Source organism: Ipomoea nil, unplaced genomic scaffold (genome assembly GCF_001879475.1).
Source record: "Ipomoea nil cultivar Tokyo-kokei standard unplaced genomic scaffold, Asagao_1.1 scaffold0519, whole genome shotgun sequence".
Classification (NCBI taxonomy): Eukaryota; Viridiplantae; Streptophyta; class Magnoliopsida; order Solanales; family Convolvulaceae; genus Ipomoea; species Ipomoea nil.
In genome coordinates, this window is record NW_017616947.1 from 1,434,482 (window position 1) to 1,447,895 (window position 13,414).

At 37.4% G+C, this 13,414-nt stretch overlaps 1 protein-coding gene across 1 annotated transcript; it reads left to right on the forward strand.

Moving 5' to 3' along the window:
* The first annotated feature begins 7,418 nt into the window (after nucleotides 1-7,418).
* LOC109174122 (berberine bridge enzyme-like 21) lies at nucleotides 7,419-9,336 on the forward strand. Its single transcript, XM_019323416.1, has one exon. It carries the CDS (start codon nucleotides 7,528-7,530, stop codon nucleotides 9,202-9,204), a length of 1,677 nt encoding a protein of 558 aa, XP_019178961.1. The 5' UTR covers nucleotides 7,419-7,527; the 3' UTR covers nucleotides 9,205-9,336.
* Nucleotides 9,337-13,414: the final 4,078 nt, after the last annotated feature.

The window sequence follows — 13,414 nt, forward strand, 5'->3', positions numbered from 1 at the left end:
AGCATTTAGGCGGAAAATGAGTCCACTTGAATGACACGACCCGCACTGATTCCGAGGCGACCGTTGCAGTCGCAGAGGCCGGCAGTGGCCGACACGTGGCAAGGGAAGGAATGACAGCTGGCTGGTCGGTCTGATGGCTGACGGTTGGGCTTCTTCATCCCGTCCCGTTTTTACCCGAACGGTCAAAAAGGCCCGGGCTGGTGGGCTCTTGGTAGGGAATATCCCGACCGACATAATTTTACCCCGGTTGGTGTGCCTTTGCTTTTGTCTTCTTGTCTTTGCAGGTGAGCCGTTATTGTCAAACATTAGGTGCTTTGTTGTGAAACTTATGGTGAGCCGTTTTAAAACATTAGGTGCGTGGTTTGTGTTCTTAAGGTGCTTTGTTGTGTGCTTAAGGTGCGTGGTTTGTGTACTTAAGGTGAGTGGTTTGTATTCTTAAGATTCTTTGTTTGTGTGCTTAAGGTTCGTGGTTTGTGTACTTAAGGTGTGCCATTTTAATGCTTAAGGTACATTAACCGTACAACCAGGACGGGAACCCTTCCCCGCACCTGAACCCTTCCCCATATATATATATATATATATATATATATATATATATATATATATATATATATATATATATATATATATATATATATATATATATATATATATATATAGGATTCTTTTCAAATACAAACATGTCTTAAAATACAAACGTGTGGATTCATCATGATCGTTGGATTTTGAGATTGGATGTCCAGGATTTATTTAATTATTTAGGGTGAGTTTTAATAAATCAGTGTACTATTTTACCGTAAGGGGGGTATTTTGGGGGTTTGGATTTGTTTAATCGATTCAAATCCTATTGATATTCAATCACCATCCGTTTGCACTACTTTCCCGGACTCTCTCTCTTTCTCTATCGTGAACGTGCGTCTGCCTAGGATTTTCTCGTCGGCGATTCGGTTCTTCATCAGCAGCTTGGACAATGGTCGCAGGGGGGAGAGGGTACCGCGGTTGAGCCAAGCGAAAAAAACCACGATCTCGGGTTGTAGGACCAGGTATGTTTTGCCCCCCTTTTCTCCTTTGCGAATTTTATCTCGTTTTTTGGCTTCTAATTTTGTGGGTTGTTTGTCGGTGTTAGTTGATAGAGGGTCATTATGTATGTGTGTTTTCATCATCAGGTGAGTTGTGTGTGAGGGGGGAGGGTGTGGCGGACGGTGGTTCACTGCGAGCATGGGCGGCGTAATTAGAGTAGGGTTTTATTGTTTTTTTTTTTTTTTTTTTTTGTACCGATGGGATCAATTCTTAGCTAAATATAAGTTTTTATAATTTTATTCTTATTTTTTATATTTTTATTCTGTAATTGTTTCCATGATCAGGTGAGTTGTGTGTGAGTGGGGGGTGGGGGTGGTACGGACGGTGGTTCACAGCGGGCATGAGCGGCAGAATTTGAGTAGGGTTTTATTGTTGCAATGCAACAATTCTCCCATGTTCAAACGAATAGAAGTTGTTGCTGTTTGATTTAACACACTGTAAGAGAATAGAATTATATATTTCAAAAGTTTAAAGTCAAAATAAAAATGAAAACACAATGATAAGAAGTGAGAAAGTGATGCTTATAGGCCACTTAAGATAACAGCAAATAGGGCAGTAACAAGAAAGTGATGCTTACAGGCCACTTAAGATAACAGCAAATAGGGCAGTAACAATTTCACCACCGTGAGCTTTTCCATTAGTAACCAGGAACCTTCCAACCCAGAGTTGCAAGGCACACGAACAAATTGCAAGCCCATATGTAAAACCGAGTCCGAGTCCTTGGACAAGACTTATCAATATATCATACCTAAGTGTAGCTTGTAGAGACGTGGCATATGAATATTTTGCCAATGTTTCATTTGTAAATGCATATAATGTCCTAATATAAGACACAGCCTGCAAATACATAGATGGGTGCATGTGCAGGGTTTTATGTGTGCACAGTTTATTTGCCTCTAGTCATTTTGTTTTTGAAGTGGTGCGTTGTTGATTTTTTGTAGTTTATGTTCCCTATTCTACGTCAGCAGCATTACTTCCTTCTATGCGTTGATTTTCGAAAATTCCGGTTTGAGATAATTGACAATTCAACTCTTCAGCCTAATACGAAGCAGAAATATGGGGATTGCCCGGACAATTTGGTATGTTATATATTTCGCCCAGTCTGGTACTTTTTACCTCTTTGCGCTTTTCGATTTTCTTCATTGTGATGTCTGCAATCTGGGGGTCTGTTACAGGTGGAAATACTAATGGAATTCTTTAGCACTATTCATCCAGGGAGGTCTACGATGTGTGCGTGTCTAGAGCCAAAGCGCATGCAGATGAGCTGGCGTGATGGCAAGAATAAGATTGACTGAGGGGTCTATGTCATGCGTCATATGGAGTCTTACATGGAGCAGGGAGTGACCAGATGGAGGTGTGGGCTTAGCAAAGGTAACATTGCTCAGCTCAAGAAGTTAAGGTTACGCTACATGAAGGAAATTGCAACATCAGAATTCAATTTACTTAAGTCTAGGAATGTCGCTCGGGCGTATGAGTTTGTGTCATCGATCCCGTAGATCCGGGGGTGGGTTTCTTGTCCTTGGTTTAATGGATATTAATTCGCAGTTTTTGCCGTGGTATGCCTACCATTTGGGTTTTTTATTCAGCTACCATTGTTACTGTTTATGGGTGATTAAGCCGGTATTTAGTTTGTTGAGTTCTCATTCTTTTTGCTAAGTACGGGCTGCACCCGTGTACCCTCATGGGGTTCCTTTGACATTTGTTTCTTCGCAGTTGGTTGTGTGTTTATTACTGACAAATTTATGTTATTAATTGCGTCTCGTTTAGTTCAATTTTGGTATCTCTTTTTGTTTGGGTTGCGTTTGTGTTTGTTAGGATGCATAGTGTACTAATTTGGGGTGCACAACCTTACACTTCTAAATTGATTGCGTGTGAAGGTAATAGAAGTTTCTACTGTTTGGTGGTGGATTCGTGTGCACAATGGCGTGATTTTGTGGTGGTAAACTCTGTGAACATTTGTGGGTAATACTTTAATGAATTACGCATGACTCTGTATTCAACTACCAGCTTGCGCGCTTAGTTAATAGAAACGTGTGTGCACAGGTGCGTTGATCTGTGGCCATGTAGAAACCACCGTATAAATTTCACAGAAGACAGTTGATCAATATTATCTTACCCGCTTAGTTTTTGGACATTGGCTTTACTTATGTACGTGCACAACTATCTAATTATCAGAACATGGGTCAAAACGGGAAAAAATTAAAATCATCTAAGTAGTTTACTATTAGCTTATAGGATTTACTAATTAAAAACGTGTGTGCGCAATGGCGGTTCTTAGTGTGCATGTCTGTACTAAATAAATTAGTTTTCCTGGGTAAAATTTATAACAGTCTAGTTGAATTTAATTGTATACGTTATTGTCAAATATGTGGGTGCACGTTGGCGTTAAATACTGTGTGTGCGCAACTGAATACATGTCAAAGATGTGTACTAATTAAATAAATTTCATAGTAGTGAGTAGTTGACTATTAGCCTATAGGCTTAGTCATAAAAACTGTGTGTGCACAATGAAGGTAGACAATGTGCATAGCTGAACAAGCTAACTACCAACAATGTATAAAATTCTAAAATTTGGCAAGTATTTAATTCAACTTAAAATTGAGATAGTATTCGTAGTGTTTTAAACCAAGGGGGGCTACTCGTCTGATATGCCTTTTCTTTTCGGATAATTCCGGCTGTCGTGGCCCTGCTGGTCACAAGTAGCGCATGTCTTCATCTTTTTCTTCGTTTTTTCCATTGGTTTCTGTTTGTTGCTCTTTAATCGTTTCCCACTACCTTTGTTCCTTGTTACATTGGGTGGTTTGATAAATTTCACAAAAGACAGTAGATCAATATTATCTTACCCGCTTAGTTCTTGGACATTGGCTTTACTTATGTGCGTGCACAACTATCTAATTATCAAGCCATGGGTAAAAAGGGGATAAAATTAAACTCAACTAAGTAGTTTACTATTAGCTTATAGGATTTACTAATAAAAAACATGTGTGCGCAACGGCGGTTCTAAGTGTGCATGTCTGTACTTAATAAATTGGTTTTCATGGGAAAAATTTAAAATTGTCTAGTTTAATTTAACTGTATACGGTTATTGTTAAATATGTGGGTGCACATTGGCGTTAAATATTGTGCGTTCGCACATTAATACATGTCAAAGATGGGTACGAATTAAATAAATTTCACCATAGTGAATATTTGACTGTTTACTTTTAGGCTTAGTAATAAAACCTGTGGGTGCACAATGATGGTAGACCGTGTGCATAACTGTACAAATTAACTAGTTGACTATTAGCGTATAGGCGTAGTGATAAAACTGTGTGTGCACATTGATGGTACAAAGTGTGCATAGCTGAGCGAATTAAGTAGTTGACTATTACCCTGTAGGCTTAGTAATAAAACTGTGTGCACAATGATGGTAGACAGTGTGCATAGCTGAACAAACTAACTACCGATGGATAAAATTCTAAAGTTTGACAAGTATTTAATTGAACTTTAAATTGAGATCGTATTCGTAGTGTTGTAAACCACCGGGGGGCTACTTGTCTGATGCCCGGTAGAAGGCTAGTCCGTCTTCTAGTGTTGCAAATCGTTGCCCTTCATACGGGGTGCATTCACTTTTGCAAGTGGGTAACCACTGTTTCGTTTCATCTGGTAATATGATCATTTCGCAATCTGTTGCTCCTTCTTTGGTATGCTCTTCGCCTATAAATCAAAAGTGTTTTTCGTAAATATTAGTAGCATTGTTTTGCACTGGGAGCGCTATTAGAATTGCATATAATATAAACGAGAGAATTTGTGAATGCGCACATGTTCAACCTACGGTACTGTGTGTGCAAACGTGACTAATAGTGTGTGCACTCTATAAACACAAAGCTACAACCCCTCCCCCCTGTAGTTAGTCCATGACTTCTAGTTTTGCAAATTTGTATCCACGCAATTTCATCAAATCTACTAAAATGATATATACAATAATAGGGGTCAAATGACGGCTCATTGCTCACATGTCTGCACAGATTTGGTCTCCAACATTATAGGCGATTCAATCCACGTTAAATTATTCACTACTTGTGTCTCCCAAAGATTTATACCAATGCATCCAACAGTTTTTTCCTCTACTAAAACGGTATATACAATAATAGGGGTCAACTATATGGTGTAATTACCTGAATTGGCGTCGTCCATGGAGTCTAAGTTGGCATCGTAATTTCTTAGGTCGGCGGCGTCCATGGTGTCTGCTATCCCGTCCATGGAGTATGTTTCTCACGTCAATGGGTGCAATTCGGAGCAGTTCCCTATGGCGTGAAAGGGTTGTCGTTGCTGATTGATTTTTCAAATCCTATCAGTATTTTAATTCATTAATTATAGGATAGTATACTAATTAAAATTCATTCCATATTTCACGTTGTGTGTGCATTGTCACTATTACCCTTGTTTATAATAATTACAAATCCGCGTCTCCCAACAAAGGGTACATCTTATCCATTCATCTTATCACATCCTATGGCTAGATTTTGTCCACACGTTTGTATTTTAAGGGGATTTGCATTAGAATGCAACCCTATATATATATATATATATATATATATATATATATATATATATATATATATATATATATATATATATATATATATATATATATATATTGGCAGGATCAAATGAGAGTATGGTCTTTATGTAAAAAGTGCGAATTGATCTTAGCCATCCATCAGAGTTCGATCAATTATGGAGGATTTTAGTAATAAAAACGTGGGGTCAATTTTATAATTTTTACAACTTTTAAGATCAGGGTTAATTTTATAATTATTGCAAATTTAAAAGTGCAGTAATGGTAAGATTCTAATATTTGATTGAGTTAATTACCAAAATGGTCCCTTGACTATAGCGAAATTACCAATTTGATCCTTGACTATTTTTTTAACCAATTAAGTCCCTCAACTTTAAAAATCTTAACCAATTTGGTCCTCTGTTTGTTTGACTGTTAGTCAACCGTTAACTTGGGACCAAATTGGTAATTTCGCTATAGTCAAGTGACCATTTTGGTAATTAACTTTAGGGGTGGGCAATTCGGTTTAGTTTTCTCGAACCGAACTGTACCAAATCGGACCGAACTAGTTTGGTTTGGTAATATACCGAACAACCGAACAGTATTGATTCTTGTATACCGAACGGTTCAATAAAAAATCGATCCGAACCGATCCAAATTGTTCGGTAAAATTAAGATTGAACTGAACGAATACCGTTTTATTATTAAAAACAAATATAATAATAATAATAATAATAATAATAATAATAATAATAATAATAATAAATAAAAAGTAAATCCAAGTCCCTTGATGCTTGCTCTACCGTTCAGCTCATATTCTCACGGGTATCTCTCGTAAATGTTTTATTTGATTTCTTTATGGTTTGTTATCAAAAGTTCTATATTATGTGTTATGGTGTTTACGTAGTCCATATCCAAAGTCTAATATATAACAAAATAGCAATCCAAAGTTCAAATGGTATTCGGTTTGGTTCGGTTCGCGTTTTTATCGAACCGTTCGGTATACAATAATCTATTACCGTTCGGTTGTTCGGTATATTACCGAATCTAACTAGTTTGATACGGTTCGGTTCGAGAAAACTGAACCGAATTGTCCACCCTTAAAGTTAATTACCAAAATGGTCCCTTGACTATAGCGAATTACCAATTTGGTCCCAAGTTAACGGTTGACTAACGGTCAAACAAACGGAGGACCAAATTGGTTAAGATTTTTAAAATTGAAGGACTTAATTGGTCAAAAAAATAGTTAAGGACCAAATTGATAATTTCGCTATAGTCAAGGGACCATTTCGATAATTAACTCTATTTGATTTCTAAAGAAGAATAATGTAAATATCTCTATATGTACACTTTCTATAGGAGAGATAATCTCACTTGAAACTTCTCATTCATATATATACAAACACATACACACACTAGTGACACTACAATGCTTTATACCTTTTTTGTTTGGTTCATGAAAAAGATATTCAAATTTTTTATTTTATTTTTAGTGACATCATTCTTCTAAATTCCTAAAATCATGTGAAGCTTCCAAATATACTATATTACTTAAAAATATTCTTTGAACCAAACAGCTTCCTATATTTTATTTTGAAAGGAAAACCTTCCTATATTAGATTATCAGGTTACCTAAATATATTCCCCACAGAAATAACCAAGTAAATAAAAAAGATAAGAATTGTAACAATTATATTGAATGAATTGATTACAATCCTAATATAAAACATAATGATATTTCCATTCAAATTTGTTAAGGTTGACCATGGTTTGATTGAGTCCACGCTTAGTAATATCTCAACCCCATAATTACACTTGCCCACATTATTATTATTAAAGACTATAAATACAACCCGGGCGATCCATGAAAACCCAGAAACCTAACGCACATACATTCGCTGAAGGCGATGAATGATAAAATGAAGATTTTTATCTTTTCAATTTTTCTGGTTTTTCAAGCTCTTTGTTCTGTTTCTTCTGCGGCCACCGGCGGCTCAATCTACGACAAGTTTGTCGGCTGTCTCACCGGCGCCGGTAGCGCAATCCCAAGAGACCAAGTGTCTAAAATTGTGTATGCCCAAAACAATACCCAATTCTCGTCCGTTTTAAACGCCTATGTGCGAAATCTCCGGTACAACACCTCGGCAACGCCCAAACCGGTGATCATTGTAACTCCCTTGGAAGAGTCGCACGTTCCGGCGGTGGTTCTGTGCGCCAAGAACGCCGACATTCAGATCAAAATCCGCAGCGGCGGCCATGACTACGAGGGGCTTTCTTACGTCTCGGAGGAGTCTAACTTTATCATTCTTGATATGTTCAATCTCCGGTCGATCGACGTGGATATGGCGACCGAGACGGCGTGGGTACAAGCCGGCGCTACCCTCGGCGAGCTTTACTACCGGATCGCGGAGAAGAGCCCGGTTCACGGGTTTCCCGGCGGGGTCTGCCCCACCGTCGGCGTCGGCGGGCACTTTAGCGGGGCCGGGTACGGGAACATGCTCCGGCAGTACGGGCTGACCGTGGACCACGTGGTGGACGCGCGTATTGTCGACGCGACGGGAAGAATTCTGGACGCGAAGGCCATGGGAGAGGATCTGTTCTGGGCAATCCGCGGCGGCGGCGGCGGGAGCTTTGGGGTGATTTTAGCCTACAAAATTAAACTGGTTCAAGTACCCAAAAAGGTAACATATTTCCGGGTGGAAAGACTGTTGAGCCAGAACGCCACCGACGTGGTTTTAGAGTACCAGAAGGCGGTAACCTCCATCGACAGCAACCTCTTCATCCGCCTTCTTCTCCAGCCCATCACGCCGCCCAGCATCGTCGACCCGGTCACCGGAAAAAAGGTGAAACAAAACAAGACCATCAGAGTCACCTCCATGGGCCTATTCCTCGGCGATAAATCCCGGCTTTTATCCATCACCGACAAGGAATTGCCGGTTTTGGGACTAAAATCCTCCGACTTAATCCAAATGACCTGGATCCAATCAGTTCTCCAATGGGCCAATTTCGACTACAAAACCACAAAACCAGAAATCTTATTAAGCAGAGCCCCAGACGAACTGAAATTCGGCAAGAGAAAGTCCGATTACGTCCAAACACCTATCCCCAAAGACGGACTAGAATCTCTGTGGAAGAAGATGGTGGAGCTGGGAAAAGTCGGGCTGGTTTTCAACTCCTACGGCGGAAAACTGGCGGAAACCCCAGACGACGCAACCCCATTCCCCCACCGCGCCGGAATTCTGTTCAAGATCCAATACTCGGTATCCTGGTCGGAATCCGGCGAAGAAGCCGAGACCCAGTTCCTCACCCAAGCAAAGGATCTCCACACATTCATGACCCCATTCGTTTCCAGCAACCCAAGGCAGGCCTACTTGAATTACAGAGATTTGGACATCGGCACCACCGACAACGGCCCCAAACGTTACGAACAAGCCAAGGTTTTCGGCGCCATGTACTTCAAGAACAACTTCGACAGATTGGTTAAGGTGAAGACGGCGGTTGACCCCGACAACTACTTCAGGAATGAGCAAAGCATTCCTCCGCTGTCTCCGATAGGGAGCCGCAAACATGTTGCCAAGCTCTAGATTATATATATTTTTATATTTTATTATTATTGCAATTTTATATTTTTAGCGAAGAAAGTATACTGAGGGTGAGGCATCTGTCTTCTACCAGATTTTAGTAATGATAAAGTGATTAAGATTCTAAAAGGCACACTTCATATTCTCCACAATGCAATATTCTTAAATTGTTTGTTTATTCATTATAAAATAAAAATACGGTAAAAAAGTCAAATAAGCCACTAAAATTTATCTAAAGTCAATTAGGTCATTTCAGTTTAAGTATCATATTCGATGAAACTGGTGATAACCCGACGACCAGCAACGAAGCAAGAATCCCAGCTAGGATCCTAAAGATATTGGAGGATCTATTACCATATTTCCACCCTCACTCTCCATTTTCAGTTAAGGAAAGGAGTTCTCGTGCTTATGAAGGAATCTCAAAATTCAATTAAAGAAAATTTCCTAAGGTGAAATTTGTAAACCTTGTTGTTTCTTCCTTCGATCAATTCTTTATGTATAAATACCACATAGGGGTCACATTGTATGATTGTAAGGAGAGTAGCACACTTTGAGGGAAAAATATCTACTCTCTAGCAGTGTTGAAAAAGACGCTAGGCGCTCGATTTTTTTTACCTTATTTTTAAGTTTTTTTAATTTTTTAAAAAATGGGGTTCGGCCGCCTAGGACGCCTAGGCGACCTGTTGCGGAGGAGGCTGATTTCAACGTTCCTCGACGCGGTCGGGTGACGCCTAGCGCCTAGGCGCGATTTTTGCAACACTACTCTCTCAAGCAAGAAAAGGGAAAAAGAGAGATCCAACTTGCTCGTGTATACACCTAAAAAAAAAAAAATAGATCTTGACTAGACAGCACCCAAATTAAAAATGTCTATAATTTTCACCTTGTGATTTATTTTCACGTTAAAAATATCCCGTTTCCTTCATATTTTTTCTTTCAATTATTTATATCTTATTCTCAAATTAATTATATTGGCCGGCTGACAGACTACCTCTAGGTAATCACAAAACTTGCAAGAATGTGATTTCAATAATAAACTCGGTGAGCTTGAGTTTTTGTACCATTCCATATTGACAACTAAAAATATTAAATTAATGATATGTCTATAATATAAAAATAAAGTTTGTTATTAGTCTTGTAATTCAGGACCAAAATCCTAATATTTTAAAATACTCGGATATAGATGCCTAATGCAGTAATATAATGCTGTAGGTTTATAGATGTCGTATTGTCGTCTTCTGGTCTCTTAATGCACTATATATAGTTATTAATCAATTTATCAGTTGGAATTAGTAATCTTTTGTTGTACGTTATGGCCGGTTGGCCCTACTCCCTATCCTTTTCGTTTCGTTGAGAATTTTGCTCCACATACAAAAATATTAATAAAGCTAATGTGTAGATGTATGCATGTGGTGCTGTAATTTTAAATATTTTATTTATTATTATTTAGTATTTTTATAAATTAGGTAAATGTGCTCGTTCTATTACAACTCAATAATAAGAATGAATTGATATCGTAATTCATTTGTATAGAAAATATATTTTTTGTTTAGATATATAGCAATTTTGCCATTAAAAAAATATAATATTACCGATTGTATTTACACATTATTGAAACCTCTTTGTAGATAACATTGGTAGTACCAACACAATCTTGTCCATCTTCATCTAGAGCTAACACCTTCGGTCCATCAGGATGGGTGACTCGAGTGAAAATATATAATGGTAGAATATAGTGATCCTTTTATATTTTCAGTCAATTAGTAATATCAGATTAATTTTCAGCAAAATATTCTTTTTTATTTTCAATCAATTAGTCAATTAGAATATTAGATGCAGTGATATTTTTACCTAATTTCCGTTCCTTTTTTAATTGATGATGTAGAATATTTTTATTGAAATATTTTCGTTCTATTTTTAATTTACCTTTACTATTCTTTAAAATATGCATTTACTATTGATGATGTAGAATATTATTATTGAAATATTTCTGTCCAATTTTTAATTTCCGTTCCATTTTTAAATTAAAATGCAATGATCTGGCAATTTTTTTTCCATTTTAGTCAATTATTGATCATTTTTTATTTGCAGACAATTATTAATATTCATTTCCTTTTATATTTATAGTCAATTAGTAATATCAAATTCATTTTCAGTCAATTATTCTTTTTTTATTAAAAAATAGGATTTTGTTTTTAATTATAGTCTAGATTCCATGTAATATTAATTAATTTTTTGTTTTATATATATATATATATATATATATATATATATATATATATATATATATATATATATATATATATATATATATATATATTACATAATACCATATAAGGAATACACGTTAATTATCTCTAATTCAAAAAATGTACACGTTAATAATATTTCCATAATTTATTCAATTGACTCAGTTATGAATTGGTTCAACCAATTCCGATTCCGTGTATGTTGGTCACAAACGAGTGGTAAAAGTCTAGGTGGTGGGGGGGGGGGGGGGGGGGGGTTGAATAGACTTTTAAACCGTTTTTCCAAATACAACAATTGCAATGCAACAGAGAAACTAAAACTCTTAACTGGTTTTAGAGTCTGGTGCACAGCGGAATAATAAAATAAGTGTTGTGTGATTGTGTCAAGTATATCCACGTGAGAAGCAAGCAAGGAGCAATAAGTAAATAAAGCAGTAAAGAACACAAGGCAATTATAGTGGTTCGGAGGTGGCGTAATCCTCCTAGTCCACTTGCTCCTATCTCCAAGAACAATTCACTATATCCACCACTTCTTGGTTCCAAGATACAATGAATTCCGTGATCTAGTTCTTTGAAAACCAAGCCTGCACTAATCACGCCCAACCCAGTGCCTACAACACTACTATAGGATTTCACGACTCCGCGCTACTTTCCTCCCTTTTCTACGCTCCGGTAGAACTACAGTTCGGATTTCACAACTCCGTGCTACTTTCCAGGATTCCACAACTCCGTGTTACTTTCCCCACGTCTTCTACACTCCTGTAGAACTGCAACTAGGATTTCACAACTCCGTGTTACTTTCCCTTCTCCAAGACTTCACAGCTTCGTGTTAGAATCCCCTTCATACACTCCGTAGGGACTTCACTTGTTTGTAGAAAAATAAGCTTCCTCTTGCTTCTAACTTTGAGACTTCGTAGATGATCTTCAACGTGTAGCAAGTCTCTTTGTGATGAAGATTTTAACGCTCTTGAATATTTTCTCTAAAAGCTCTGTATCTCTGAGTGTTTATCTCACTTGAATATTTCGAATATAGCACTTTGTTTAGGAAATCTCTCTGTAATACTTTTGCTATGTTGTTATTGCTTGCACTTCTTAGCTCTGCTCTTTCGTGCGTTGCTTTCCTCTACTTCAATCTTCATCCTTTTATAACTGGTTTTGAGAATTTTCCCGTTGGAAAAAGGCAATCTCAATTTTGAAATCTTGTATCTTTTTGTCTGAGATCTTACCTTATCTTCTGGCATTGTGTCAGAAAATATTCTAGCCGTTGTTGAGCTCCAAGTTCATGTGAATGGGTTTCCAAAATTCATCTGGTGTTGATTCACGCCTTCTAGGATTTCTTGAGCTCCAATTTCACGAAAAATGGCTTCTCCAATTTTCTTTGATGTAGTTCACGGCTTTCTGGGATTATATTCTTCAAAAATATTCTTCAATTTAATCCCTTTACTAGTTAGGACTAGTAATTTTCCTTCTCAGATTTCTGCTTGTAAATCTTCTTCATTTTCACGCATTTGCTGTCTTCAGACTCCTTCTGATTTAATCTTACTTCAAAATGCATCCCTTTCTAATTTTGGATATTGAAACTTCTGCCCATTCCATATTTGGATAGTGAAACTTCATCCCATACTACTTTTGGATGTGAAATCTGATCCCATCTTTACTTGGTACGTGAAATCTCATCACATACCATATTTTGATTTGAAACCTTCGCCCATTTCAAATATCATCCCATTGGATTGAGATCTCTGCCCAATTTGAAATTGCTTCTCAATTGCTTCCCAATTTCAATTTCTTCTCAAACTATTGAAATTGCTTCCAAATTTCAATATTTGAATTTGCTTCTCAATTGCTTCCCAATTTCAAATTTTGAAATTGCACCCCATACTTCAGCTCTTTGACTCATTTCTTCTTTTGACTTGTAATTGACGCCCATACTTCATCCCATTTTGAAATTGCATCCCATGTTTGAA